Raw genomic sequence first — 26710 nt, 5'->3', positions numbered from 1 at the left:
GCCTGTGGTTCAAATAATAGCTTCTATCAAGATTTCTTCTTTTTTGTTGGTCTGACTTTGATTTTCAGATTTGAATTCTAACTTCCAATAACAACATCTTTACATTTCTCTCCAAATAAGATTCCCATTTGAAAACTGTGATGTCCTGCTGACATCCTTATTTGGTGAATCAGTCATGCAGTGGAAAATAAAAACTGCATGAGAGAATTTAAGTCATACAAATATGGACTGCAAAAAATTTAGAAAAATATTTGTTCTCTGAAGGAATGAAAACACAGCACTAAAAATAAACACCAGAAGTCATCCTCCCTTTCTGCAATAGTCTGCTCTGTTAGTTAGTAGTTATTAGGGATGAATAAACTTCCACTTTTAGTTTGGACAGACTTTTAAAACTATATTTTGGAATTAAATTATTCATGCTTATTCTCAACACAAAGGTGAAGGGTGTAGCCAGAGCACCTGCCATTTTATGTAAGTTCTTCCCTCACTCTACCACCTGGAAGGGAAGATTTAACCATAGTACTCAGACTGAGTGTTCAGGACAGATTTGGGTCTAAGATTTCACTCCCCCCTGATATTTTAAAAACAATTTTTTAAAACCAATACGTGAAGATGTGGTGCTCTGTAAATGCAAACTCAAAGGAAATAAAGTGAAAGTCGTATAAGACAGACCAACTGATTTTTTATACCATGGCTTCATATTATCCTACGCATCTCCAGATCCATCTCATACCCCAGCCAGCTGCCCTTCTCCTGAATTACCCTATCATCTGTATTTGAATATGCAATCATTACATCACTAGATTCCTAGAGTAGGAAGGACAGTCTCCGGGACAGAACACTGGATTTGGACTCAGGAAATCTGGGTTCAGTTGATAGCTCAGCTACAAACTTCCTTTGTGACCTTGGGCAAATAATTTAATATCCTTTGCCTTAGTTACCCACCAGTAAAATAGGGATACTTTGCTACCTCACAGCTGTGTTGTAAGAATAAAATACATTCATGATTTTGAGGTGCCCAGATACTGTGAAGAAGGACATATAAGTAGCACATGCTTTTCAAATTCTGCATGTTTAGGAGTGCAGTGGCAGTAGAGAAAATGTGAATTTGGGTTTAGGGGTGCTGGAACAAATAGAAAGGTCACCAGATTTAATGCGCATCTTCTTATATCATCTTAAAAGGACTTGAGGGATCAAGGAAAAAGGTAAGTCTTACCAGTTATTTCCTTTACTGGATTGTGTGATAGTCAAGCTAGCTCAGAGGCACATTCCTATATACTATTTAAAAAGAACCAAAAATAGAAAAAAATAAACACAACCAATTACACACATGCAACCAGAAAAGTATCAGCAGTTTGTGGTACCAAACAGCTCATGGGAGCACTTGCTAATTCCAGAAAGAGGCAAGGCAGGATAGCTATTATAAATATTCTGCATTTTAAAATAATGACACAAATAGAAAAAAAATGGCACATTAGTCAATGACTTATAATCCCCTCCTTAACTCATGATGGCTGTGCATTTTTCCCCTCCATTATGTGAACTAAGAATTAAGGACCAAATTATCCATGAGGTAAGCAGACACAACTCCCATTAAAGTCAATGGGAATTGCACCTGCTCATTTCAGGTCTGAAACTGGACCAAAGGGCCAACTTACTAGCATTTGGTCATTTTTGTCACAGCTTTATTGTTACAACATAGGCTCCAGTCATGTAATAAGCTCTGCAGGGGTCTCTTTGTACATAGCTCACTGCCAAAGGATTGGGCGTTGGGACCAAAGTTTGGTATTTCATTAGAGGATGCCACATTTTGAGTGGGATAAATCTGAGCTCCTGACACACTTGTTATAAGGGTGTTACACTAAAAATATTTTGGATAAATATCAGCTAGGTAACTGCTTTTGGCCAATCTGAATTCCCTCTGAGAGTGCAACTGGATATGGTATTGTTCCCTTCCTATCCTAAACTATTACAGTGCAGCTGTGTGCTATTAAAAAGATGTCACATTCAATCCCAGGTGTGACTGCACTGCGGTGGTAGAAAGACAATTCATATACAATAGTATATGAATTAGTATATATTCAATCATGTAGTGTGACAAAGTTCCTCCTCTACCTTGGTGGGTCCTGCGCTTCTTGGCAGATTTGCTCACCTCAGTGATCTTCCCCACAGTCTGGGTCAACTCCTCCTGTGTCTGATCAGGAGTTGGGAGGTTTGGGGGGAACCCGGGCCCGCCCTCTACTCCGGGTTCCAGCCCAGGGCCCTGTGGATTGCAGCTGTCTATAGTACCTCCTGTAACAGCTGCATGACAGCTACAACTCCCTGGGCTACTTCCCCATGGCCTCCTCCAAACACCTTCTTTATCCTCACCACAGGATCTTCCTCCTGATGTCTGATAACGCTTGTCCTCCTTAGTCCTCCAGCAGCACAGCCTCTCACTCTCAGCTCCTTGTGCCTCTTGCTCCCAGCTCCTCACACGCACTTCCTCTCCTCTGGCTCCTCCTCACCTGACTGGAGTGAGCTCCTTTTTAAACCCAGGTGCCCTGATTAGCCTGCCTTGATTGGCTGCAGGTGTTCTAATTAAAGTAGCTATCTCTACTGCCTTCTAGAAAGATCTTAATTGGCTCCAGGTGCCTTGATTAACCTGGAGCAACTGCCATTTGGTTACCATGGTCCTAGGGATTTGTTTAGCCTGGGGCTAACATACCTGTTTCTCACTACTTTACTGTAGCCATCTGGCCTTGCCCCATCACAGCAGTTACCAATCAAGTGTAAAACATTTGGATGAAAAATGTTTTATAAATGTAAAACGGTCCTCTTAATATTACAATCACAATGAAATAGCTGAAATGCTGGTAGTGCATGTGTCCCTTTTCTTAAAGTAAAATACAGACAGAGAAGAAACAAAGCAGTGCAAACATTGAAAGCAGACAGTGTATGGGCCACAAATAGTAGAAAAAAAACTCACAGGCACCACATAGGAGGCCCAATTACATTTTTCTGAAAATGGGACAATTTTTAGATTTACATATGGTTTGGTATAACAGCCCTTTTTCGCTTCCTTGTCCTCAAATGCAATATACCTTTGAAACTCTTTAAATAATTGTTCACATCCATTTCAAATGTCAATTTCTCAAGTACTGTGTAACTTTTTAATTTAATACAGTATAATATGAAATTCTGAGATTAAAACTGTTAAACACAGTGCAATTCCAAGCAGTTATGGAGATACAGCACTAACATTTTAACAACTGGTCTTTCATAGTCCTCTTTGACTGCACAACCAAATATCTGATGAAAGATTTTCTAAACAGATTTGTAACCAAATATTCAAATAATATCATTAATCAGTTCAGAGTTAAATATAAAGATGAGATTTTATTTTACCTGGGGTGTCAAGCAGTATAGGTTGTACAAGGTCTGGTTGCTCCATTGGATTCCCAAAGTACACAAACCACTCCTTTACTATAGGATAGGCTCCACAGGTGTCTAAAGAATAGACAATTTGATCAATAAACGAAGTACGAGTACTGATGTTCACATAAGGGTTGAGAAGAGTGGTGGGAGGGGATTGCAAAGCATTAGTAAGTACCACATTACAGCTGGTTGCTCATATACTTTAAAAATACAAGAAACAGTTTAGAGCATCTTTTCACAAGTGATCAGAACAAATGGCTATAAGTTTAATTATACATTATGGCAAGAGTTTAGCGTTGGAATCGCAACTGAAAACTCAACGCAAAATTTTGAGCTGTGCATGTGGCAATGAGGAAGAGGGGCCAAGTTAGCTTTTTGTGCCTTTCTCATCCTGAGCTGCCCTTCAGCATAACTTAGTCAGTCTTGGAAACCTATGTTGTCAGCCTCCCGAGGCTGCCTGATAGACCACTATGCAGACCAGACTCTCCACTGTGCTGCATGCTCCAGTCCTGCCCCTAACATGCCCTGCCTGCTCCCAGACCTGACTCTGGCACACATGCTACGTCAGGTGTTGCAAGGGGTCATTACAGGGCAGCCTATACAGCTGTCTGCACCAGGGGAATCCTCTATGGATAGAACCACAGCTTTTAGGGCCCCTTTATACCACTCCAGTCCTCTCACATGCTGTAAAGGGACCAGAATGGGGGTTGAGGATCTCGTCCCAAAGTATATTTTTCAAAAATGCTTGATGTAATGATTGAGGTAGCTAGCAATTGAGGCTGAGATTTTCAAAAAAGGCCTAAGGGAATTAGGACCCCCATTTCCCACTGACTTTCATGACCACTTACCATTGAAATCTGATGGGAGCTGGGTGCCTAACTCACTCAGGATCCTTTCAAAATCCCAGTTTAAAGGCAAATCATTTGTGAGGAGAGTGGAAATGGCCACTGTCCTTTTTGAATTACGTTGTATAAAGAAGGTCTGAAAAGTCTCTTGGTCCCCCCAAAATAAAATAAAGGTTTTATTCTTGCTTATTTTTTACCTTAGTAGTATTGGGCATGTCCATGCTTTCCTGATGTTACTGGAGGTCCCAGAAGCCTCTTTTGCCCAGCATGCATTCCTACATATTTTACTAGATTTGTTAGTTGTTATTACCTGGCAGGCTTGCCCTTTTTTTCTGATATGGAAATAGTTATAACCATTTTTTCCCTAAAAGCATTTAAATGTTACATTTGCTATTTTCATGCTCTAACTACTTGAAGCTTTTTTTAAAAACAATACAATAATTATTTTGAAAAGTATCCTAATTCTATCATCTTCATGTTGTAATTTGATTTATAGAAACTTTTCCGGATCACCTCCCAACGTTGTGAACAAATACTAAAATTAGTATTATTCCCCCTGTATATGGTGCTCTCCCTTTTGGTCCAGAATTTGCTTGCATCACAACCACCTGATACAGCTCAGTGGAGCACGCTCTGAATTTTCACTTCTGTGCTCCAATATGAAGAAGACAAATTTGTCAATCTCCAGGCAGATGTTAGAGGATAAAATAAATCCTACATGAAAGATACCCTGAAATTGTATAGCAATTGAATTGCTGAACAGTCTAACATCTTGTTTTGGAATAATAATGTTTTGGAGTGATAATCTTTCATTAACCGGAATGTCAACTTAGTATTCTAGTGTCACGTTTTGAAAAGAGTTCTGAAATTTGTATTTGTCTTTTTTTAAAAAAAGAGTTCTGAGCAAGTCAGGATTTTTTAATAAAAATTGAGATGCAATACAAAAGTGTTATAACTGAGATTATAAAGTGTCATTCGGTTCTAAATTTGGGTGAAAAACTATTTTTACACTGAACATTTTTCTGGTACTTACGCTGTTCAGGCATTAACATACCAAAAAGGAGAGAGTAGTCATAGTAAACCTTTATTATTATTATATTTATGCATAAGTTTGTATCTGTATATACATGTGTATATATATATTTACAAAACATCACAACATCTTGGTGATGACAATGCATCAATTATATAAATACATGATTATTCAAGTGAGGTAGTCAAACAAACAATGACTGTTAAAAGCATGATTCTATACAACTGACAACATAGAAATGCAACAAGAACAGGACAGGGCTGTGAATGTTGAATTCAATCTCTCCCCAATACTGGAAACAAGGGTCCATCCTGGCCACAGCTCAGGTGGCACAATAAAACCTGCTGCACTAATTAGACAAACTCCTTAAATGCTACAAGACAGAAAGCCTCTGCTTGCCAACAAGACATTCATATTACCTTTGTTCACATCTACTACATATTCTGGCAAAACACTGATGACAAATCTTTTTAAGCAGCATGGTTCTCAGCATGCCAGGAAGTGAGCCATTCAAAGGAATATATTTTAAATTCTTTACCATTCAAAGATCAAAATGTAACACCTGACTGATATTTGAAGAAAAAAATACCCTGCTGATTTCTCTTTGATCAAGTAAAACGTCCACTGAAATTGTGCATTAGGGCTTCTCTTTTGGGTATGATTCCAAAATACACCAAGTTAAGAATTAATAAAGAGAGATTTTCATGGAAGAACTCAATGTGAATATTGGGTGACCTCATATTCACCTCTAATCTTATACCATAATCTAAAATGATTGCGTCTTCGATCCTAAGGGATCCCATTAAATTCCCAACTCCCTTAGAAACTTTTGATAATCCCAGACTACATTTTCAAAGTACTTCTGCACGATATATACAGAAACCACCACTGAAATCCAGACACATCTGGAGTGGAAAATGGCAGCTATTTAAAAAAAATAAACATTTTGTGAATGATCTGTGAATTACTGTTGTCTATTAGTACAAACAAAATTCCAAATTGGATAGGACCCCTGTGCAACATGCATAACTTTAGATTTCAATAAATTATGTTACGTTACATATACTCCTTCACATCTGTGAACACTTCAGCCCTACTGAGTGCATATTGGTGACAACGAGCACAGAATCCTCCACACAGATGTCTTTTGGCAGTGTCAAAGCGAGGGTCAGTTTGGCAGGCTAAGCTTAGAACTGGGAGTAATTCCATGATCTCTAGGAGTCAGCCAAGTATTTATGATCCATTACATACTTTTAAAATTAGCAATAGCAATACAGGTGCAGATGTTTCCATGTAATGAGCGAATTCTAAAACATAACTGCCAGCTTTGTTCAGAATTATTAAAAAAAATAATCAATTTAGGTTATCGAGATGGGGTTAACACAAGCATTATCCACTATTAACTTTTTCTCTGTCTAAAATACTTTTTTCAGTAGTGTTATTAAGGTATTATTAAAAGAAAGATGATAAAAGCACAATGCTGTATAGGTAGTATGTCTGCTAAATTATATTTAAGGAACTAATGTAGCCAAATGAAATACCTTTCTTTTAAAACTTTAGCCAATACCTGCTGTCATGGGCAAGACCACAACCAAGCTCGTACTTTTTAATGAGTCTCAAAATATGGCCTCTATCTTGCAAACGTGTCAAGATATGTGTGACTGACTTTACTCATGAGCAGCCACATTAGTAAAGGTGCGCACGGGCTTCAGTGTTTGCAAGATCAGAGCCTGAGGGGAAAATGTCATATTTATTAAGGTGGGGATTAAAGGATCTAAAGGTAGCTAGCTCCCAACTCCTACTGAACTCTCATTTCCCTTAGGCACCTTTGAAAAACACAGATTCTCAATCCTGAGGACCTTCAGGGGGAGGAGAGGGAAAGGAGCCCCGAGGCAGCAGTTTGTGAGACATTTTCATCTATTCTGAGCAATTTTTCAAAAATATCTAGCAACTAAAAGAAACCAACAAATGTCAGATGACTGCAAAAAGAAAAGGCCAATTTCTACGACACGAATGTCAATCTGATGGATTTTAAGGATTCAAAAAAATTAAGTACAATATTTAATAAAACAATATAATACTAGCTAAATGATTTCATTTGCTCCCTTCCCATTTCTCTTTTTAAACTGAGAGATTTTAAGAAAAATCACATTTACAGAACAGGCCATCTGATGGCATTGTTTGAGGGAGAAATCGGTAAGTGATGAACACTAACAATCTTTCCTTAAAGCTCTAAAATAATTTCTGGAAAAACAATGCCATGTTGTCTATAACAGGGTTCAAAAAAGGACTAGATAAATTCATGGAAGATAGCCATTGACGAACCTATTAGCTTGGATGGACAGGGATGATGTCCCTAGCCTCTGTTTGCCAGAAGCTAGAAATGGGTGACAGGGGTTGAATCACTTGGTGATTACTTGTTCTGTTCATTCCCTCCGGGGCACCTGGCATTGGTCACTGCTGGAAGACAGGATACTGGGCTAGATGGACCTTTGGTCTGACGCAGTATTGGCCGTTCTAATGTTCTTATTTTAATAATGAATTGTCACACCAACAGCTTGTACATCAGTGTTTCTGAAACTGGGGTGCTGCTTGTGTAGGGAAAGCCCCTGGCGGGCCGGGCCAGTTTGTTTACCTGCCCCGTCTGCAAGTCTGGCCTATCGCGGCTCCCACTGGCCGCGGTTCACCGCTGCAGGCCAATGGGAGCAGCTGAAAGCGGCAGTCAGTAAGTGCCTCGGCCCGCGCCGCTTCCAGCAGCTTCCATTGGCCTGGAACAGCGAACCGCGGCCAGTGGGAGCATAGGCGGCAGGTTATATGGGCTCTAGGTGCCCCAGCTCCAGGAATATTCAGGGCTGGGGGCTGTGCTCCACCAATATCTGGAGCTGGACTTCTCCCCTGGCCCTGCCTGGAGCAGGCACCGGCCCCTGCCACCACCACTACTCCCTGCCCCGGAGCATCCCTCCTCTCACCCAGTAGCATAGTGGGGCAGGAGGGGGGGAAGCGTCCGCTCCCCTCTGAGCACTTTTCCAAAATCAACCTCTTTCCAGGCAGCCAGCACTGGGCTCCGGACTCAGAGTCTGGAGCCTGGTTTTGCATGTGGCCGCCAGCTGGCTCTCCGCTCGCACCAGCCTCCCGCAGCCCCAGCCCTGCTTGCTGGCTCCAGGGCTGCAGCAGCATGGGCTGATTGCTGGGCTCCCCAGGGGTGAGGAGGAGGAGGCTCCCGCCTGCAGCTGCCCGGCTCCCTGAGCCAGGGTGGGCTCTGCCGGGAGGGGAAGGGGCGGCAGTGCAGCCCCCCCCCCCCAATGCGGCAGGGGACTGAGGAGCAGCAGCCCCGTTGGTCCCAGCCAGGCAGCCCCATGCAGAGCAAGGCGGCTGCGTGGCAGAGAGGGGGGCTCTGAAGCCCAGCTGGTGCGGGTAGAGAAGAGGGGAAAAAGGGGGGTGGGGGGATTTTTTTTCCTGTGGTCTTTCTCAGCAGAGGGGGCTGAGGGAGCAGCAGAACAGGAGGCAAAGGAGCGACTTTGGTTATTGCCCCCCGCCCCCCACTGCTTACATCCCCCAGTGTTGTGCCCGGGGCTGTGAAACTGTGCTTAGCGCAGCTTGTGAAGGAAGGGGGGTAAAGATGCTTAAGGTGCCAGTTATGTCTCCTCAGTCTCACTGCTGAATAGCTGCAGACCCAGTGCTCGGAATTTAACAATGTTCTCGGGACTGTACAATGCTCTACACGAGTTTTCAATTGCCTGCTAAATGCTTCAGCAATGCACCTTTCCACTTAGCTATCTCCTTCTTATTGCTAACATACCTGAAGAAACTCTTCTTTGTTACTCTTAACATCCCTTGCTAGCTGCAACTCCAAGTGTGATTTGGCTTCCTGATTTCACTCCTGCATGCCTGAGCAATATTTTTATACTCCTCCCTGGTCACTTGTCCAATCTTCCACTTCTTGTAAGCTTTTTTTGGCATTTAAGATCAGCAAGGATTTTACTGTTAAACCAAGCTGGTCGCCTGCCATATTTACTATTCTTTCTACACATCGAGATGTTTTTCCTGCAATCTCAAATAAAGATTCTTTAAAATACAGCCAGCTCTCCTGGACTCCTTTCCCCCTCATGTTATTCTCCCAGGGGATCCTGCCCATCAGTTCCCTGAGGGAGTCAAAGTCTGCTTTTCTGAAGTCCAGGGTCCGTACTTTGCTGCTCTCCTTTCTTCCCTGTGTGAGGTCCTGAACTCGACCATCTCATGGTCACTGCCTCCCAAGTTCCCATCCACTTTTGCTTCCCCTACTAACTAGTATCATTGTGTTTAGCACAATACTTGATTATTTTACACCCTTTCAAGTATATAACTAGTTATATACAGGTGTTACGGAGTGGGAATGTTCTTAATGTTTCTCTGAATACTGTATGGGTGCCTGTTTCCCCTATGCATTTTCTTAACAATCTAGATGGTGGATAAGGGATGTGATTGTTGTAGAGCCCTAGAGGGCCAGTGTGATGCTGTCTGCACAGAGAAATGGCCGAAACCCTGTCTCCAGGCAACTGGTGGCCTGCGGCGCTCTCCTGCTAGGTGCCAACTGAAGGTGTTGGAGAACAAAGAGTTCATGTGCCTCCTAATGCCTGGAAAAGAGACAAAGGCCAGAGAGGGAAGTGTTATGCCTGTGCAGACTTCCGGGAAGCGCATGGTGTGGAAGGGATGCTGGGATGCTCTGGAACCACTCCTTCAAAGCCAGTCAGGACTCTGGGGAGCCTCTCTCTCTGAGCATACTGTCTTCAGGGCAAGAGCTTACACCTTCCTAGGTCTGACCTCAGAGCATTCAGCATGCCCTTCCATACCGTGCGCTTTTCGCAGTGAGTCCACCCAGGCGGGGTCCTGGGGCAGCCAGAGGTCCCTGCACCCCAACTATGCAGTCAGACGTGACTCTCAGCAAGCTGGTAAAACAGGAAGGTTTATTAGATGACAGGATCACAGTCTAGAACAGAGCTTCTAGGTACAGAAAACCCTCAGTTAGGTCCACTTGGGGGATGGGAAGCCAGACATAAGTTCTGGGCATCCCCCATTTCTCCAGCCAGCTCCAAACTGACACTCCTTCCTCTGACCTTTGTCTCTCTTCTGGAAAGAGGCCACCTGATCTCTTTGTCCCCAACACCTTCAGTTGGCACCTTGCAGAGCAAGCTGAGGCACCCACACAGTATTCAGAGAAAACATTAAGAACATTCCCACAAAATATAATACCGTATATTGAAGCAGGCAAGTGCTGCTTCTGACTTTCCACTTTTAATTGACGCTTGTAATCTTGTGGCGCTGACGCGTTGTAGATTCATTTTATCCCAGCAACAAATTCTTGATTAGCAGAACCACTAAAAATCAACGATGGATTTTTCTGATAGTGATATTGTGCAATAAAGAGAAAATTAAATGCTTACAGCTTCCAGTCCATATTTAAACTATTTAATAAAATATATATATCGGCTTACAAGGCGGGAGTGGCGGGGAGGCATCACCATTTTAGGCACCACCAAAAATTATACAAACCTGCCGCCTATGAGTGGGAGCTGTGATCAGCCAGACCTGCGGACAGGGCAGGTAAACAAACTGGCCCGGCCCGCTAGGGGATTTCTCTACACAAGTGGCGACCCCAGTTGGAGAAACACTGGTGTACACACTACCACTTATATTGGTAAAACTTATGTCAATAAGGGGTGTGAATAAGCCACTCCCTGAGCAACGTAAGTTACACCGGTGACCTTAGCACTGGTGTGGACAGTCGTATGTCGGTGGGAGATGGATTTATTACACAGGTAGGAGAACTTTCTCCCATCAGCATAGACAGTCTTCACCAGATACACTGCGGCAGCACAGGGTAGCTGTGCCAGTGTAGTGCTTCTAGTGTAGACTAGCCTCAAATTTGTCTTGGCTTGACACACAAAAATCTGTATGATAACAGTCTGCCATTCTGCAGCTGCAACTGTTAACTAAAGACACTAGTCTTAGGGCTCGTCTACACTGGCAAAGTTAAAGCGCTGCTGCAGCAGCACTTTAACGTGGCTTGTGCAGTCACAGTACAGCTCTCTCCCAGCGCTCTAAAAACTCACTTCCATGAGCGGCGCGGCTCCTAGCACTGGTGCACTGTCTACACTGGCACTTTACAGCGCTGAAACTTGCAGCACTCAGGGGGGTGTAAAGTGCCAGTGTAGACAGGCCCTTAGTTGTGTGTGTTCCTGCAGACATCACTGAAGTCCTGCTGCCCAGAGGAGTAAACAAAAGCCAACCAGCCTGTAATTGTCCTCAAAAACTGAGACCCGATGGGCTGAAAAATGAAAAATGGCTGTTGCACATTATTTTTGCTGAAACCTATTGTTGTTCTCTCCATGTGCCTTTTAAACTCTGAGTCACTTTTTCCTATTTTTTTTCCTTTTACTGTAAGACTTCAATCTTCAGTAGACAAACGAAGTCAGGTGCCCAATTACGTGATTTCTGAGTCTGTAATAAAAACATTAGTTTAACTGATGTCGAACTTTCATGGTTAACCATACAAAGTAAATAGTATGAGAAAACATATTACAAAACACAATAAAAGTGCAACAACAGTTTTTCATTTTCAGTCCATTGTCTAAAAACCTTTGGAAGCTTGAGGCAAAAGACAAGTAAAAATAAAACAGTTATGAAACAGAAAACTTAAGATCATGAATTTTCCACTTGGATCTATACAAGTAGACTCTTGCACTCATGCAGAGTTTCACTGCGTTCAACGGTATTCTACATAGGCAGATCCAGTTACAGAACTGGGTCTAAATCAGCAGGGAACAAAATAATATTTTCTGACTCACAACTGGATAAAAGAAATACAATTCTCAAAAGTGGTTCCATTTATTTTTATTTATAGTTAGCTCAATAACAAGAATTGCCTAAAACTTCCTTTTATTTGCAAACAAAGTATTAGAGTAAAATTATTAAATTTTATAACTATTTTTTTTAAAAGTACATAAATGATAGTTACTTTAACTTCTGAAGAAGCCGTGTATTAAGACTTAGGACGATCATGGAAGCAAAAGAATGTTCCCATATTTCTTAACCTATTAGAACATTCTAAACTTAAATGGTTTTGCTCAGTCTTCTGATCATTAATAATTTTCACATGTATTCTTTTAACAATAAATGAAAAAACATGGAGTTATTTTTTTAACTTAAAAAACTTAAAAGGTACTAAAATTCAACAGTTGTAGAAACATTACAACATTCTAATTTTCATGATTTCTGATTGATTCCTTACTAATTACATGTGCATTGTCCACAGCATTTATCCTAAATGTGATGCAGATGTGAGCCACTGAAATTTGGAATTAAAGAATTTAGATTTCAAAAATATAGTTTAAAATGTCCTCAAAGTGTAGTTGTAGCAGTGTTAGTCCCAGGACATTAGAAAGACCAAGTGGGTGAGGTAACATCTTTTATTGGACCAACTTCTATTGGTGGGAGAGACAAGCATTCAAGCCACACAGAGGTCTTCTTCAGGTGTGGGAAAGGAATTCATAAGAACGACCATACTAGGTCAGACCAGTGGTCCATCTAGCCCTGTATCCTGTCTTCCGACAGTAGCCTATGCCAGGTACTTCAGAAGGAATGAACAGAGCAGACAATCATTGAGTGATTCTCTGTCACCCACTCCCAGCTTCTGGCAATCTGAGTTTAGGGACACTCAGAGAATGAGGTTGCATCACAGTCCATCTTGATTAATAGTCATTGGGGGACCTATCCCCCATGAAGTTATCTATTCTTTTTGAAACCCATTACACTGGTCTACAATTTTTGAGAAGTCGTCTGCTTCAGAGATAAAATGTGGCATTTATTATGTATTTTGATCTGCTGAATTCAAATATGACAATTAAAACAACTGAATGGCTACTGTTTCTAAGATATTTAAGTTTTTACATTTTATGTCTATGTATATTGTGTAGATAGTAGAGTTTTAATCATAAATTGTAAACCTAGGTCTTTTCATGTGTTTATGGTTGCTTTACATGATAATATTTCACCTGTCCTGTTTATGTAACACTTTAAAAATCAGCAAAAGGGTTATATAAATAAAATTTATTATGAAACAAAAGGCAAAAAACTATTATGTACATAGTTTAGTCCTATTCAGTGTCTACTTGGTGCTTCTTGGCTTATCTCTTGTATTCATTAAATGGAGCATCTCTTGTCACTGTCCAGCAATAGTCTGCAAGCATTGATGGGCTCCATTTGCCCTGATAGCGTTTCTCCATTGTTGCAATGTCCTGGTGAAATCGCTCGCCGTGCTCGTCGCTCACTGCTCCGCAGTTCGGTGGAAAAAAATCTAGATGAGAGTGCAAAAAATGTATCTTTAGTGACATGTTGCAACCAAGGCTTTTGTATGCCTTGAGGAGGTTTTCCACCAACAACCTGTAGTTGTCTGCCTTGTTGTTTCCGAGAAAATTTATTGCCACTAACTGGAAGGCTTTCCATGCCGTCTTTTCCTTGCCACGCAGTGCATGGTCAAATGCATCATCTTGAAGAAGTTCACGAATCTGAGGACCAACAAAGACACCTTCCTTTATCTTAGCTTCACTTAACCTTGGAAATTTTCCACGGAGGTACTTGAAAGCTGCTTGTGTTTTGTCAATGGCCTTGACAAAGTTCTTCATCAGACCCAGCTTGATGTGTAAGGGTGGTAACAAAATCTTCCTTGATTCAACAAGTGGTGGATGCTGAACACTTTTCCTCCCAGGCTCCAATGACTGTCGGAGTGGCCAATCTTTCTTGATGTAGTGGGAATCTCTTGCACGACTATCCCATTCGCAGAGAAAACAGCAGTACTTTGTGTATCCAGTCTGCAGACCAAGCAAGAGAGCAACAACCTTCAAATCGCCACAAAGCTGCCACTGATGTTGGTCATAGTTTATGCACCTCAAAAGTTGTTTCATGTTGTCATAGGTTTCCTTCATATGGACTGCATGACCAACTGGAATTGATGGCAAAACATTGCCATTATGCAGCAAAACAGCTTTAAGACTCGTCTTCGATGAATCAATGAACAGTCTCCACTCATCTGGATCGTGAACGATGTTGAGGGCTGCCATCACACCATCGATGTTGTTGCAGGCTACAAGATCACCTTCCATGAAGAAGAATGGGACAAGATCCTTTTGACGGTCACGGAACATGGAAACCCTAACATCACCTGCCAGGAGATTCCACTGCTGTAGTCTGGAGCCCAACAGCTAGACTAGAGCCAATCAACAATTTTAAGCATCATTTTCGTTCTCAGTGACCCAGAATTAGTAAAGTTTGACTACATTTATTTCAGAAGCATTTTGGCTGTAGAGCAGTGTTATTGCTTTGGCCTTCACGACATCCCCGGCAACAGGTTCCACAGGTTGACTGTACATTGTGTGAAGAAATACTTTTTTTGCTTTAAACCTGCTGCTTGTTAATTTAATTTCATTAATCAATTGGCTCCCCAATATACAAACCTCTTCATGGGCCATCCTGAAGAAGAACTGCTGGACTAACGCATTACAAAACCCAAGGTACATGAATGATATTTTCGTTCTCCGGACAGATGGCTTAACGTTCCTCATAGATTTCTACCACAACTTCAACAACTACCACCTGCCCATTAAACTCTCTCTGGAACACTCCCACACTCGCATCATCTTCCTAGACAATCAGCTTCAGCAATGGAACCTTACAGGCAACCATACAAAAGAAACCCACAGATCACCACACCTACCTTCATAGATCCAGTAATCTCCCCAAACACATCAAGAAATCTGTTATCTACAGCCAGGCACTCACACACCAAAGAATATGCTCCAAGATGAAAGTCCGGGATACACACCTTAACACACTCAAAACTGCCTTCACCAAACAAGGACACTTCACTAGAGAAGTAGATAACATCATGGAATGGGCCAACCAAATACCTCAAGAGAACCTCCTTCAATATAAAAATGAAACCCCCTCTGACCACAAGTCCTAATTGTCACATACCACCTGACACTGGAACCCGTATAGGGTATCATCAAACAAGTACAACCCATACTTGATGGGATCCCCATCCAGAAAGAAATCTTTCTTGAACCCCGCACTTCTGGCCTTTAGACAACCCCCCAACCTCTCCAAGATCGTCATCAGAAGCAAGCTGCCCACAGACCAGGACACATCAAAGTAATACCAGACTCTGCCAGAACAAAGATGCAAAACTTGCAGACATATCTCCACTGCTACAATGATCAACACCCACCTTTCAAGATCCACAGATCCTACACATGCCTATCACAACATGTGGTAGACATCATCCAGTGCACTAAATGCCCCAATAACAACTATCACTGCTCTCAAATGAACATACAAAGGAAAATTACAAAAGACAGAAACACTATCATCTGTGGGTAAACACTTCTCACAAAGCAATCATGCTGTATCTGACCTATCCTCAAAGGAAATCTGCACAATATTTTCAAAAGACCTGTTTGGAAGCTTAAATTCATCACTCTGCTATACACTAAAAATCAGGGACTGAACAGTGACACTAGATTTATAATGTATTTGTTGTGAAGAGGTGTTGTCAGATGCTATCGGTGTGGTGCTCTGCTCTCTCCTTGTTGGTATCACTCGGCTGCGTGCGTGTGTTCCCTCTGTGTGCTGCCCCAGCTCTGCGCAGCTAGCTGACACAGCAGACCCGAAGAGAACCCCCAATAACCACAAAGTCTAGTAAGGTACGAAGGCACGTCGGCCAGGTTTATTGTCGTATTGGATACAGTAGTAGTTCTCCGCAGATTACTTAGTCTACCGAGCATACTACGAATATGTACCCATGGTCAAATGGACCGGCTCAGTCAGTGGCAGGACTTTCCACTGCCCCCTCGGCCGGATAAAGACATCACCCCAGGGATACATTCTTATACACAGGTACAAACAAGTTACACATCACTCCTGACGTATTGAGGTACACCCTCTACGTAGTAAGGTGCCACCTCTCACCTTGCACAGATTGGTTTGATCAAAACAACTCTATCCATCATTTTACCCTTTTGCCCCTGTCATTGGGATGGGTCGGCCTGTTCCTTGTTATCTGTATGGAATGTGCAAGTATGTGAATGTTCTGATCTCTAGTGTTCAGTACCTTTTAGGTACGTATCTTCTTGCAGCATCAGCCCTTTCCTTGCCAGCTTCTGTGAGCAGAACCTGCCTCTGGCTCACAGCTTAACTTTGCCTTTTGTTAGCAAAGTCTTAACCATTACTTTAGTTCAGGCCTCAGGCCTCCTACTGGGCCTTTATCAGGGCCTTCACTTACTACAGTATTATAACAATCTGTAACCCACTAAACCACTCTTTTTGTCCTAACGGGCCACTCTACCTTGAATAGTCCCTTACAATATATGCTAACTACTTATTCTAAACATTCTGTTCCGCCTTGCATTTTGCTGTGAGGCTGGGAACACCTTTCCCAGACCTGAAGAAGAGCTCTCTGTGGCCGAAAGCTTGTCCCTCTCACCAACGGAAGTCGGTCCAATAAAAGATATTACCTCACTCACCATGTCTCTTAAATAATTAAAGTATGTGGTCAAATCTGCATTCCCTAGGACTATGTGTCTCTGACACTGCACAGTGAATACAGGGATAACTCTTACCTTTTCCAGACTCCAGCAGAACAGAATAAATATGTTGTCGAACTGGACGGTAGATAAGTGCCTGTCCAGGAAGTTCTGTATCAAGTTCATCTTCCAATGTATTGCTGCATTCAACCTCTCCTTTACTGAGGACATTGTACACCATATAATTTTCAGCTCTGACATGTTGTTCTTTAGCTAGCTGTTCAAATGGTGAAGAAGTCATTTATTTTCTACTTTAAAATTAAGAAAAACAAACAATGGCAAAATTAACTTATTTTTAAAATACACATTTTCTCTGATCTTGTTGAAATTATGCCCAGGAAGAAAACAATTGATATTTCAAAATAATCAGAGTCCTACATTTTGCCTTAAGGACAAGGGAAATAATATAATCTCATTGGTGTGTAATTTTTTTGTGAAGAGGAGGAGTCCCCAGGATTCTCGTCATTCTCTTCCTATTATTCCTCCACTCTCCATTCTCAATGGCAATTAGTGGCAATGTCTTTGCTACCAGTAACTCCCATCAGAGAAAGTCAGTGCTACTCTTTCAGTCAGCTGAGGCCTTGTCTTCACTGCTAAAAAAGGAGTATTTTTTAAATTTGGGGTAATTAATGTATGACCTATCCCAAGATGAACACACAGCAAAGACAAAGTACTTTAGTTTTACTGTGCAGTAAACCGGGTGAGGTCAACCCCCGACAGGGATACAGTACTGACCTCACCTTTTTTAGCAGAGAAGCCAAGGCCTAAAGACTGTCACTGAAAAGCAACATACAAGGGGACAAGCTCATTATTTCTGCAACACTTCCAGTCTCTACCTAGGAGCTCAGGGGCCCACATCTGGAAACAAGCTTTGCTGATGCTAGACTAGGGGACCAGCATAGCTTGTTTTACAAAAATCATTTCAGGCTTTCATGATTTTCCCCTGATTTGTACATTCAGAAAATAGCTATGTAAATTACAAGGCCATAAAAGGCACAGTGAAACCTATCAATAGCAATATTTCACATTTATATAGCATCTCTCATCCCAAAGGATCCACATACCACCACTGAGATGCAGCTATCTAAAAGGAACACACTGGAAATCAATCAGTGCACAGCACACTGCAAAACAGCAGGGAGCCGGGGAGGACATTTTTTTGATAAGCATAAAAGACATCAAAATCTTTACTGTCCAAACATAAACCGGGTTTCAGTTTACTAAATCAACTCTATATTAAGTCAATAAATGAAGGACTTGCATCAGGTTTTTTATAGCACTCACTGCTCCAGCAGTTATCTGCAGCACCCATTAGCATAGTGCAGATGGCTACTCCAGAAGAGATGTTTATAGCTATTTTACCAATTTATATCTCAATGAAGTAATAAATTTTATTCCAGTAGCACATTTTAGATGCTACAAAATTGGATTAGGACTTGATATAAAATCTGCCACACTAATACACTTCATTTCATTTTATTTTAGGCATATAGCTTCCATTGACGTGAATTCACAAATTTTGTGAATTGCATGTTTGGTTGCCACAATGTACCAGAAATCCATGTTTACAATACAGTGAAAAGTAAAAACACAAGCTGGGCTCCATACTAACCATGGATACAAATGTAATTGACACTGCATCTTGAAAAATGTTTCTACTGTATATGAATAGGCAGACACAAGAGGTGCAAACTTTTCAAGACAAGCAGCATGTACACAAGACTGGAATTGAGCTATATATGTGGACTTGTTTGCATTTAAGATAGCAGAGTTGTGTTCGTTCCAGAATGTGAACACTTGTATTTGCTTTGTCAGTCTTTAAGCATGGAAAAACAAACCATTTATCTACAAATTAGACTAAGTTCTTTGGGGCAGGGACTTCTTTACTTAGGGTTTATAAACAAACAAGTACAACAGAGCCACAATCTTAAGTGGAGCCAGGAGCGGCTCTATGTATTTTGCTGCTCCAAGCACGGCAGTCAGGCAACCTTCGGCGGCTTACCTGCGGGAGGTCCGCTGGTAACGCGGATTCAGCGGCACGCCTGCAGGAGGTCTGCCGGTCCCGCGCCTTTGGCGTGCCCACTGTCAAATTGCCACTGAAGCCGCGAGAACGGCGGACCTCCTGCAGGCATGCCGCCGAAGGCTGCCTGACTCCCGCCCTCACAGCAACCAGCAGGTCACCCCCACACACACCTTGTCGCCCCAGGCATGCACTTGGTGCATTGGTGCCGCTCCTGAGTGGAGCATCCAGATGTTATCATTTATTAACTGATTTTATTACACTACCTCATCATCTTAGGAAACTACATCCTTTCAGATTAAAGATCAAACTGAGGTAATGACCATGATGACATCTCAAGGTCCCTTCCAGCCCTACACTTCTATGATTCATGATATGTTCTGTAAGAGAAGGGATGTTAACTCTGGTGTTCTGGCCATATTCCAACTTTGGGTATGTCTATATGTACAGCACTACAGCAGCACAGCTGTACCAATGCAGTTGCACCGCTGCAGCGCATCTGGTGAAGATGCTCTATGCCGACCGGGGAGAGCTCTCTCACTGGCATAAAAAAAATCACCTCAGCAAGTAGGGGAAGAGCTTCTCCCACCAACATGGCGCTGTGCACATGAATGCTTATGTCGGTGTAACTTATGTCGCTCAGAGGGGTGGAATAGTCATATCCCTGAGCAACATAAGCATTGTTGACATAGGCTGTAATGTAGACATAGCTCTAGATAATTACATTTTACCTACCTAAACTTCCTTTGCACTCTCAGTCAGAAACAATATTCTTCATTTTGGCCTTAACGCTCTAACAGGAGTCATTACAATCAATGATATGTGGATGTGTATCTTTAAACAGTTGCTATATTTTATTTGAGTAGTGGCTGCATTTTAAAAGTGGACTAAGTGAATACTGTGTAGTTTTTATTTCAGTTTAAGTACTTTGGAATCTTTTGGGATAGAAATCATAATATAAATATAAAATATACTTTCAAATTATACTCAGAGATTTTTTTAAAGGTAACCAAGAGAGGTAGACAGAGAGATCCTATGTTCAAAGCCTATGTGCACCTAACAAAATTTGGCTCTTAAATTACATCCTACAGACAATTTCTACAAGGGCATTTTTCTGAAGTCTCAAAGTTTTCTCTTAATAAACTTTCATAGATTTAACACTGTCATGTAAACAAAAAGTCTCACAAAATATATTAGAGAATTAACAAATCTCTGTTTTTGGTTACCAAAAAAAAAGACTCTGTACATTCAAGAAAAAAGACTATTCCTAGCTTGATTTTGAAGTACCATTGCCTGTAAAACTCCTGACTATTTCAGGATCAGCCTTAGCATTCAGTAAGGAAAAGAATATTTTGCTCGGAAAAAAGATATATCTGAGTTCACTCATTATCACGTCAGTAAACATTTACAGCAAAAGGGTGATGGCAAAGCTTTAAGAGATGAGATACCTGAAAGATCTCCTGATCTGGACATATGGCTGTTTCTTGCTTGAGAATTTGAGAATTTGATACACTGGGGGGAAGCCACGGAGACTGTTGGCCAGGCAAGAGATAGGACTCCACTCCCCTATAAAGTAATTTCTTGTCTGATGCCAAAGGTAGCATTTCTTCCAAGTCTTTCAGGGTATCATATGAACATGGAATTCTTGATATGTAGCTTGCTACAGCTCGAATTATGTTAGCCCTTTTGTCATAGCTCTGGCTCTTTGGAGGACATGAAGCTACACATTTCTGCCAGAAACCCTCCAAAATGTCTTCTGGAACTATATCATTCCCAAGCAGGCAAGCAAAAAGAGGGAGGTCTGTTATGTTGAGGCCCAGTGCATGACAGAGGTTTTCTCTAGAGTACATAACAGTGACCATCCTGTCCAAGCAGAACTTATTAATAGAAAAATAGGGAGAGGTGTTATAGATGAGGTAGTCGGTATCTTGTCCAAGAATTCCCATGCAATTATTTTGCAGCCCATAAGTGGCCACCTCATAGTCTGCCTCTTGCAATGAACATATTGTTTCTTGACCAAGAGACTTTAAGGCAAAGCGTGTAAAAGTTGCCAAGCCTGAAGGAATAAAGAACATCTCTCTCCCTGGTTGTTGTCTATAGGATTTGAGGAACTGAAAGATTCTGGCTATTTCTCTGTTGTTCTTCAATCTTCGTTTGACCCATTCGTCTCTCTTTTTCTGCTCTACCACACCATCAAAACAGAACACCAGCTTGATATCAACTGCCATAAAAGCTTTAATAAAATCCTGCAAATTAGCAAGGTACTCTTGCCACTGGCCACCACAGACCCAGGATTCTGGTGTGTACCAGTGTCGAATACAACCCATGGCATCTACCACAATTACAGGAGAGGAGTCAGGATGACTGATGTGATGTTTTTCTGCCATTTCCTTCAGATTTACCATTGTACATGCATCAGGGCAAGCGTTTGCCACAAACCACTGCAAACCTTTAATGCCCATAGTTGCTCTTTTTAAGCCGAATTCTCTGAGCAATCTGAAAAAGGAAACAAAAAACAAAAATGTTCTAAACCACAATATTAAGAGAGAAGCAACATTCAATGGTTAGACAAGAGAACTGGGAGTTCAACGAATGGGGTTCTGTTTCTAGTTTTGCTAATGATTCCTTGTGTTATCTTGGGCCTTAACTCTCTAAAACTGTTTTTCCATCTCTGAACTGGGGGATAAAACCTATCCATCTTTGTGATGCACTTTGTCTTCCATCTTTAGTTCTCACTATACCAGCACAAAACATTATAACTATGCTAAAAGTATTACTTTGAAAAATCAAGATGAACAAAGCTCAGATAAACAGATTTATTTTTAATACAAAAACACAAAGTCTACTTTAAAAATTCAGTGTGTTTGTTTACAGGGACTCAAACAGAAATTGAGGGTAAAAAGTGCGTAAAAAAGGGGTTTTACAACATAGAGACTACCAGCTTGATTTTCAAAGGCCCTCAGTACCCACAGCTCTAACTGAAGTCACTGGAAACGGGGGCTCAACAACTATGAAAAGCAGCCCACAGCCTTGATCCAGCAATTGGATTCACACAGGCAAACCTCCATGCCTACTTGAAGTTTCAGTATAGTCAATGGTTCATCCTCACGAATCCAACTGCAAGACTGAGACCCATATTTCCGTATGCTGTTTTAGTTGCTTCAGTTGTATTTTGATTTTAAAATCTTATGCATTTTACTATCATGTATTTTCAAGACTCAAAAGCTAAATTTCAGAACACATCTAAATAATTGTGTCCCTATTTATATGTAGTAAGTTTATGATAATTTGACTGTTAAAAGGATTAACACTTTAAAGTGGTCACTATAATGCGTGTTCATTTTGAATCAATTAATCTAAATAGAAAAAATGTACATTCTGACTACAATCTTAAAACAAGAAAGGGATGAAATCAGATTTTTCTGTATTAAAAACTACCAAACAAAAATAGAAATATGGATTCCCCCCTCCTTTTCTGTGTTTAAAAACATGCAAAGGAACCCAAGTTATATACTGTGAAAATAAGTATGGGAGAAGGGTTAAAATTAAAACCTACAACCACCTCCATTTTTGTTTATAGAAACCCCTGCTCATACTAAATGATTTACATACCTTTAATGACAGCTGTCTTTTGCTACTAATACAAAGGCTTTTTATTTCAAAGGATTTTCTACCGAAACCTGCTGGTGACAATACTGAATTTTTTATGCAACAAGACAAGCTCGTTTTTCTTTTTACTTTGACTTTATTCAAAATTGTCCCCTCCTTTCTCACACAAACAGTGAGGAAATTCACTGCAGGTTTTAATTAAGCAAGTACAAGTATTCTTGTCTTTCACACTGCTCATTTCTCACATTTTGACTTACAAACTACCTCAGGAGTGTTTAAAAAAAAGAAATTGAATACGAAAAGTATCATGAATTTACAACTCTGAAAGGTGCCTATGAGCCTTTCTTCTTCCTCAGAGTTGTAACACCCTTCACATGCAGTTTTCAAACACCCTCTTCAGTGTGAAGTGAGATTAAATGTTTAAAGCAATCTAGAACTACACTGTGGATACTACCTTTTGAAAAATAGAAATATTTATCCCCATCACAACTGCACAGGTATATAAAGTATAGTGTTGTTTTCCCAAGAACTATTTCTAGGGCCATGTGGGTGTCCTTCAAACCCTGGAGTGACACACTTATGTCATCTACATTTTATGTGCAGATCAGGCCTGAGGGAACAGGCAGCCAGTCCACACTGTCCTACATATTGTGTGGTCATTTCCATTAGCAAAAAAAGGTGTGAACTGTGACCACAGCAGAATGGTAATCACTTACACTTAGTTTGCACTTAGTTAATGACGAGTCAAGTGCAGCAAAACCGAGACTCAGGGTCGAACTGTCTCTTGCTGTTCCCTGAACTCTGGTATCAGCATCGCTTACACTGGCACTGGTTTCACTAAGGCGTGAGTCGGCACCTAGACAGTCTTGTTCCAGCTGAAGCCAAACTACGATGAACCCCTGAAATGAGAGTATCTACACACGGACCCATATCTAAACACACCTGTCGCCAAGCCCGCGCGGCCCGGTACAGGCCTGTTCCTGGGGCTGGTCCCGGGGCACAACTGCCAGGAAACACACACCAGATGGCGAGCGCTTCTCTGTCCCCCCCGGGCTGCTCCCTGCGGGCGGGGAGCGATGCGGGCAGCCGGGGGCGATGTGGAAGCGCTGTTTGCCCTCCCCGCGGCGAGGGCACAGGCCGTATGTGTTGGGGGGGGGGTCCTGGCTCTGGCTGGCCCCGGGGGCGGTGGGAGACGCCGTCAGGGACCGCTCTGCGGGTGGGCCCCTGCCCCTATGGCTACAGAACGGACTCTTCCGCCCGCTGTGGAGAGGCCCGCTAGGACGGGGGAGGGTAGAAGGGCGGAGGAGGGACACCTACGCCCAAAACCCTACCTAGCAACACACCGGTGACCCCGCTACCCACCACCGGCGCTTCCGCTTCCGTCCAAAGGGCGGGATTGCGCACGCGCACTCCCCCCCCCCCAGCAGCGCAGCTTGCACGTGCCTTGCCGCTGATTGACACAGGAAAGTGCGGCGGAGGAGCACGTGACTCTCCCACCAGTAGGAGGCTCGGCTCCCGCTTCCCAGAACCGCTGATAGCCAGGGCTTCGCGGACGCGGTGTGGGTGGGGGCTCCCACACGCATGCGGGGAAACACGCAGACACACACTGTAAACTGCAAGGCACCTCCTCCCCCAGTGTAAATCCCAACTATTGCTATCACGTGACACCACTATTGATGCCTATATAGCATCATTGCACCTGGTGCTGTTCAGACATTTCAGAGCACACTGTCTTGGGGAGCTTACGGTACATCGCAGTGTCCGTGTTATTTCATACACACATGGTACTCCGATACAGTATACCTCTTAGCTCTAATCTATTATATCTCGCTATATCCTCCCCAGTGGTATATATACTGCGTCCCACTGCCTGCAGTAGGTCTATCACCCCAGATCGGTACATTACCTTCTCGTGGTAACCCTAGCATAAAGATGTATTTCATTATTTGTCTGTTGTCCCGCTGTTATCCCCAACTGTATCCCCTAAATATGTCTTACTATTATGCGCAAATTATAAAACCCCAGTGTGCACGCCTCTCTTTCTTTTGAAAGGCAGCACTGTGTTTCAAAACAGTTCTTACTAGTGATCCTGTTTGCTTGCTCTACCTCTCACGTGTGTGGGGCAGAGGAAAGGGGTAACGTTATAAAAGATGTATTTGTTTTCTTGGACATTTTAGGATTTCAGAATTTGCTAACGTGAAAAGGACTTGCTTAAATATGCCTTCACCCTTTTCTAATACTTTAGGTTTTTTATTGGGGTCTCTTTCTCTGTGTCCATTTATTGGACTTGGACTTTAAAAAAAGCGTTTCCTAGCAGCAGAATGCAGAAGGCCCATTCATATTACAATGGGCAGAGAGCAAAGAAAGAGCCTGGTTTGTTTAAACTGCTTCTGTCTTCATTCACAGCCTGATATCCATGCGTATTGTGCTGGCTACAATGGGACTAAAGGACTCATTGTGGACGAAAACAAATCAAAATAGAATAAGAGATGATAAGATAAAAGAGTCATGCAACAAAATTGTTGAAAAAATCTAAGTCTTACATCTGAGATTTATGTTACCTTTTGGCTGCGTGGCCTATTGACCGATGTTTATAATAATCACTAGAGTTTAATAAACAAAGCGATACATGGGAACTTTATGTGCCATTTAAAGGCACTGAGCAGAAATAGTGGAAGTGTTGTTTGTTTTATTTAATAATTATTGTTTTGTGCTTGCATACATTTTACATATACATTCCATATATCATTTGTTTCTATCGGGTTATTCTCCTAGCTGTGGACCACACATAATATCATCGTTATAAAAGTGCCAGTGCCCTCTTTGTGTGTGCAAACAGCATACTAACACTGAAGCTCTCCTTTCTCAGTCCACAAGATGCTTACATAACCTGCTGCAACCAGTAGGCAACAGGTGGAAGCTTAAATAACTTCACATATTTTCAGGGGAGAAGGGACTTTGGGGAACCGATTTCGGGATTAGATCAGATGTTATTGCCAGTGAAAATTAAACAAAGCAGTGCTCGAGGGAGTACAGATTAATATATTTAGTGACTCTGCATACACAAAGGCTTACCATTGTGGCCACGTCTGAATGCCTGTGAATAGGATGGAACATATGCAGCCTGTCACCGCAGGTGCCCACATCTGTTCTTCTCCAGGCAGATGCTCACAGAAAAGGGGAGAGCATTTCCAAAAGCTCCGATCCGCCCCGTCCAAACCCATCCTCTTTTCACAATCACATTCTGCAAAGTAGTTGCTGTGTGTGTGTGTGTGTGAGAGAGAGAGAGACAGACAGACAGGTAGAGAGATCCATAAAGTAAATAAAAATAACCTCATGGAAACTGGAGGACGTTTTGAAAGGCCATGTGCAAAGAAAACAAACCCAAAAAACCCCAAAGCATTAACAACCCCAAAGCATGATTACTTCCGTGATTTGAAACTGCAGCGTAAACCTGGCTGTATTACTAGGCCATACGTATAACAGGAAAAGACTATTCTCAACCTCAGTATAGTATAGTATAGTATAGTATAGTATAGAAATAAATAATGTATGAAGCTAATATTTGGAGTTTAAAATGTTAGGGTTTATGATGGTGAATAATTAAACTTGGAACATGGAAGAGGTCACTTTCTCTATAGTAGTGAGTGAACACAGATGACATTGTCACTAAAATTTGGGCTACAGTGATGGGAATATTTAGATCCACCCTCTGAAAATGTATAACAGTGAATAAATCATATTTTTCTAGCACATATTGAAACTAACCAGGAGCCACAATGTCTGGATTTCTTCATGTGTCAAGTAGACAGATTAGATTGAAGTAAGTATGGGCTGGATTTTGTACTCTTTTCTCAAGCAAAAAACAAACAAGAACAGAAGGTTTTCCTGACTCCTCCTCCATGGATCCAGCCACTGTGATAGAAAAAGAGAATGGTCTTATCTAACTAAAATGTCTAGAACCACTTTCATGTACCTACTGAAGTCGATGCCACTGGACATTCAGTATCTGGTCCATAATCATTACCACTTTAGGATTTAACACATTCCGTGACTTCACACTGAAATCTATGGCAAATAAGTCATTGATAGGAATCCTAACTTTGCTCCTTTTGTTTACGCAGAACTCCCTTTGAAGTGAATGGGAGTGTTGCATGAGTAAGGAGCGCAA

The 26710-nt window shown here is 41.8% G+C and overlaps 2 protein-coding genes across 8 annotated transcripts in view; both read right to left on the bottom strand.

Annotated features, from left to right (window-relative positions):
- Positions 1-23953, bottom strand: part of FAM120B (family with sequence similarity 120 member B) — a 95627-nt gene extending 71674 nt beyond the window's left edge. For 3 of the 7 annotated variants that reach the window (XM_075064131.1, XM_075064132.1, XM_075064134.1), the window contains exons 1-4: positions 23256-23953; positions 20379-21426; positions 16947-17127; positions 3388-3489 (exon numbers count right to left, since the gene is read on the bottom strand). In XM_075064131.1, coding sequence (XP_074920232.1) covers positions 3388-3489; positions 16947-17127; positions 20379-21392 — 1297 coding nt within the window. In that variant the 5' untranslated portion in view covers positions 21393-21426; positions 23256-23953. The remainder of the gene's footprint in view (positions 1-3387; positions 3490-16946; positions 17128-20378; positions 21427-23255) is intronic. The other 4 variants (XM_075064130.1, XM_032786247.2, XM_075064133.1 and 1 more) reach the window with 3 other exon arrangements.
- ERMARD (ER membrane associated RNA degradation) overlaps positions 3231-26710 on the bottom strand; it is a 497458-nt gene continuing 473978 nt past the window's right edge. The window contains exon 17 of the transcript XR_012655580.1: positions 3231-3251. The gene's annotated coding sequence lies outside the window, so the exon portion shown is untranslated. The remainder of the gene's footprint in view (positions 3252-26710) is intronic.

Source organism: Chelonoidis abingdonii, chromosome 3 (genome assembly GCF_003597395.2).
Source record: "Chelonoidis abingdonii isolate Lonesome George chromosome 3, CheloAbing_2.0, whole genome shotgun sequence".
Taxonomy (NCBI): Eukaryota; Metazoa; Chordata; order Testudines; family Testudinidae; genus Chelonoidis; species Chelonoidis abingdonii.
Note: the sequence above shows the minus strand (reverse complement) of the source record. Positions and strands in the feature narration are given on the sequence as shown.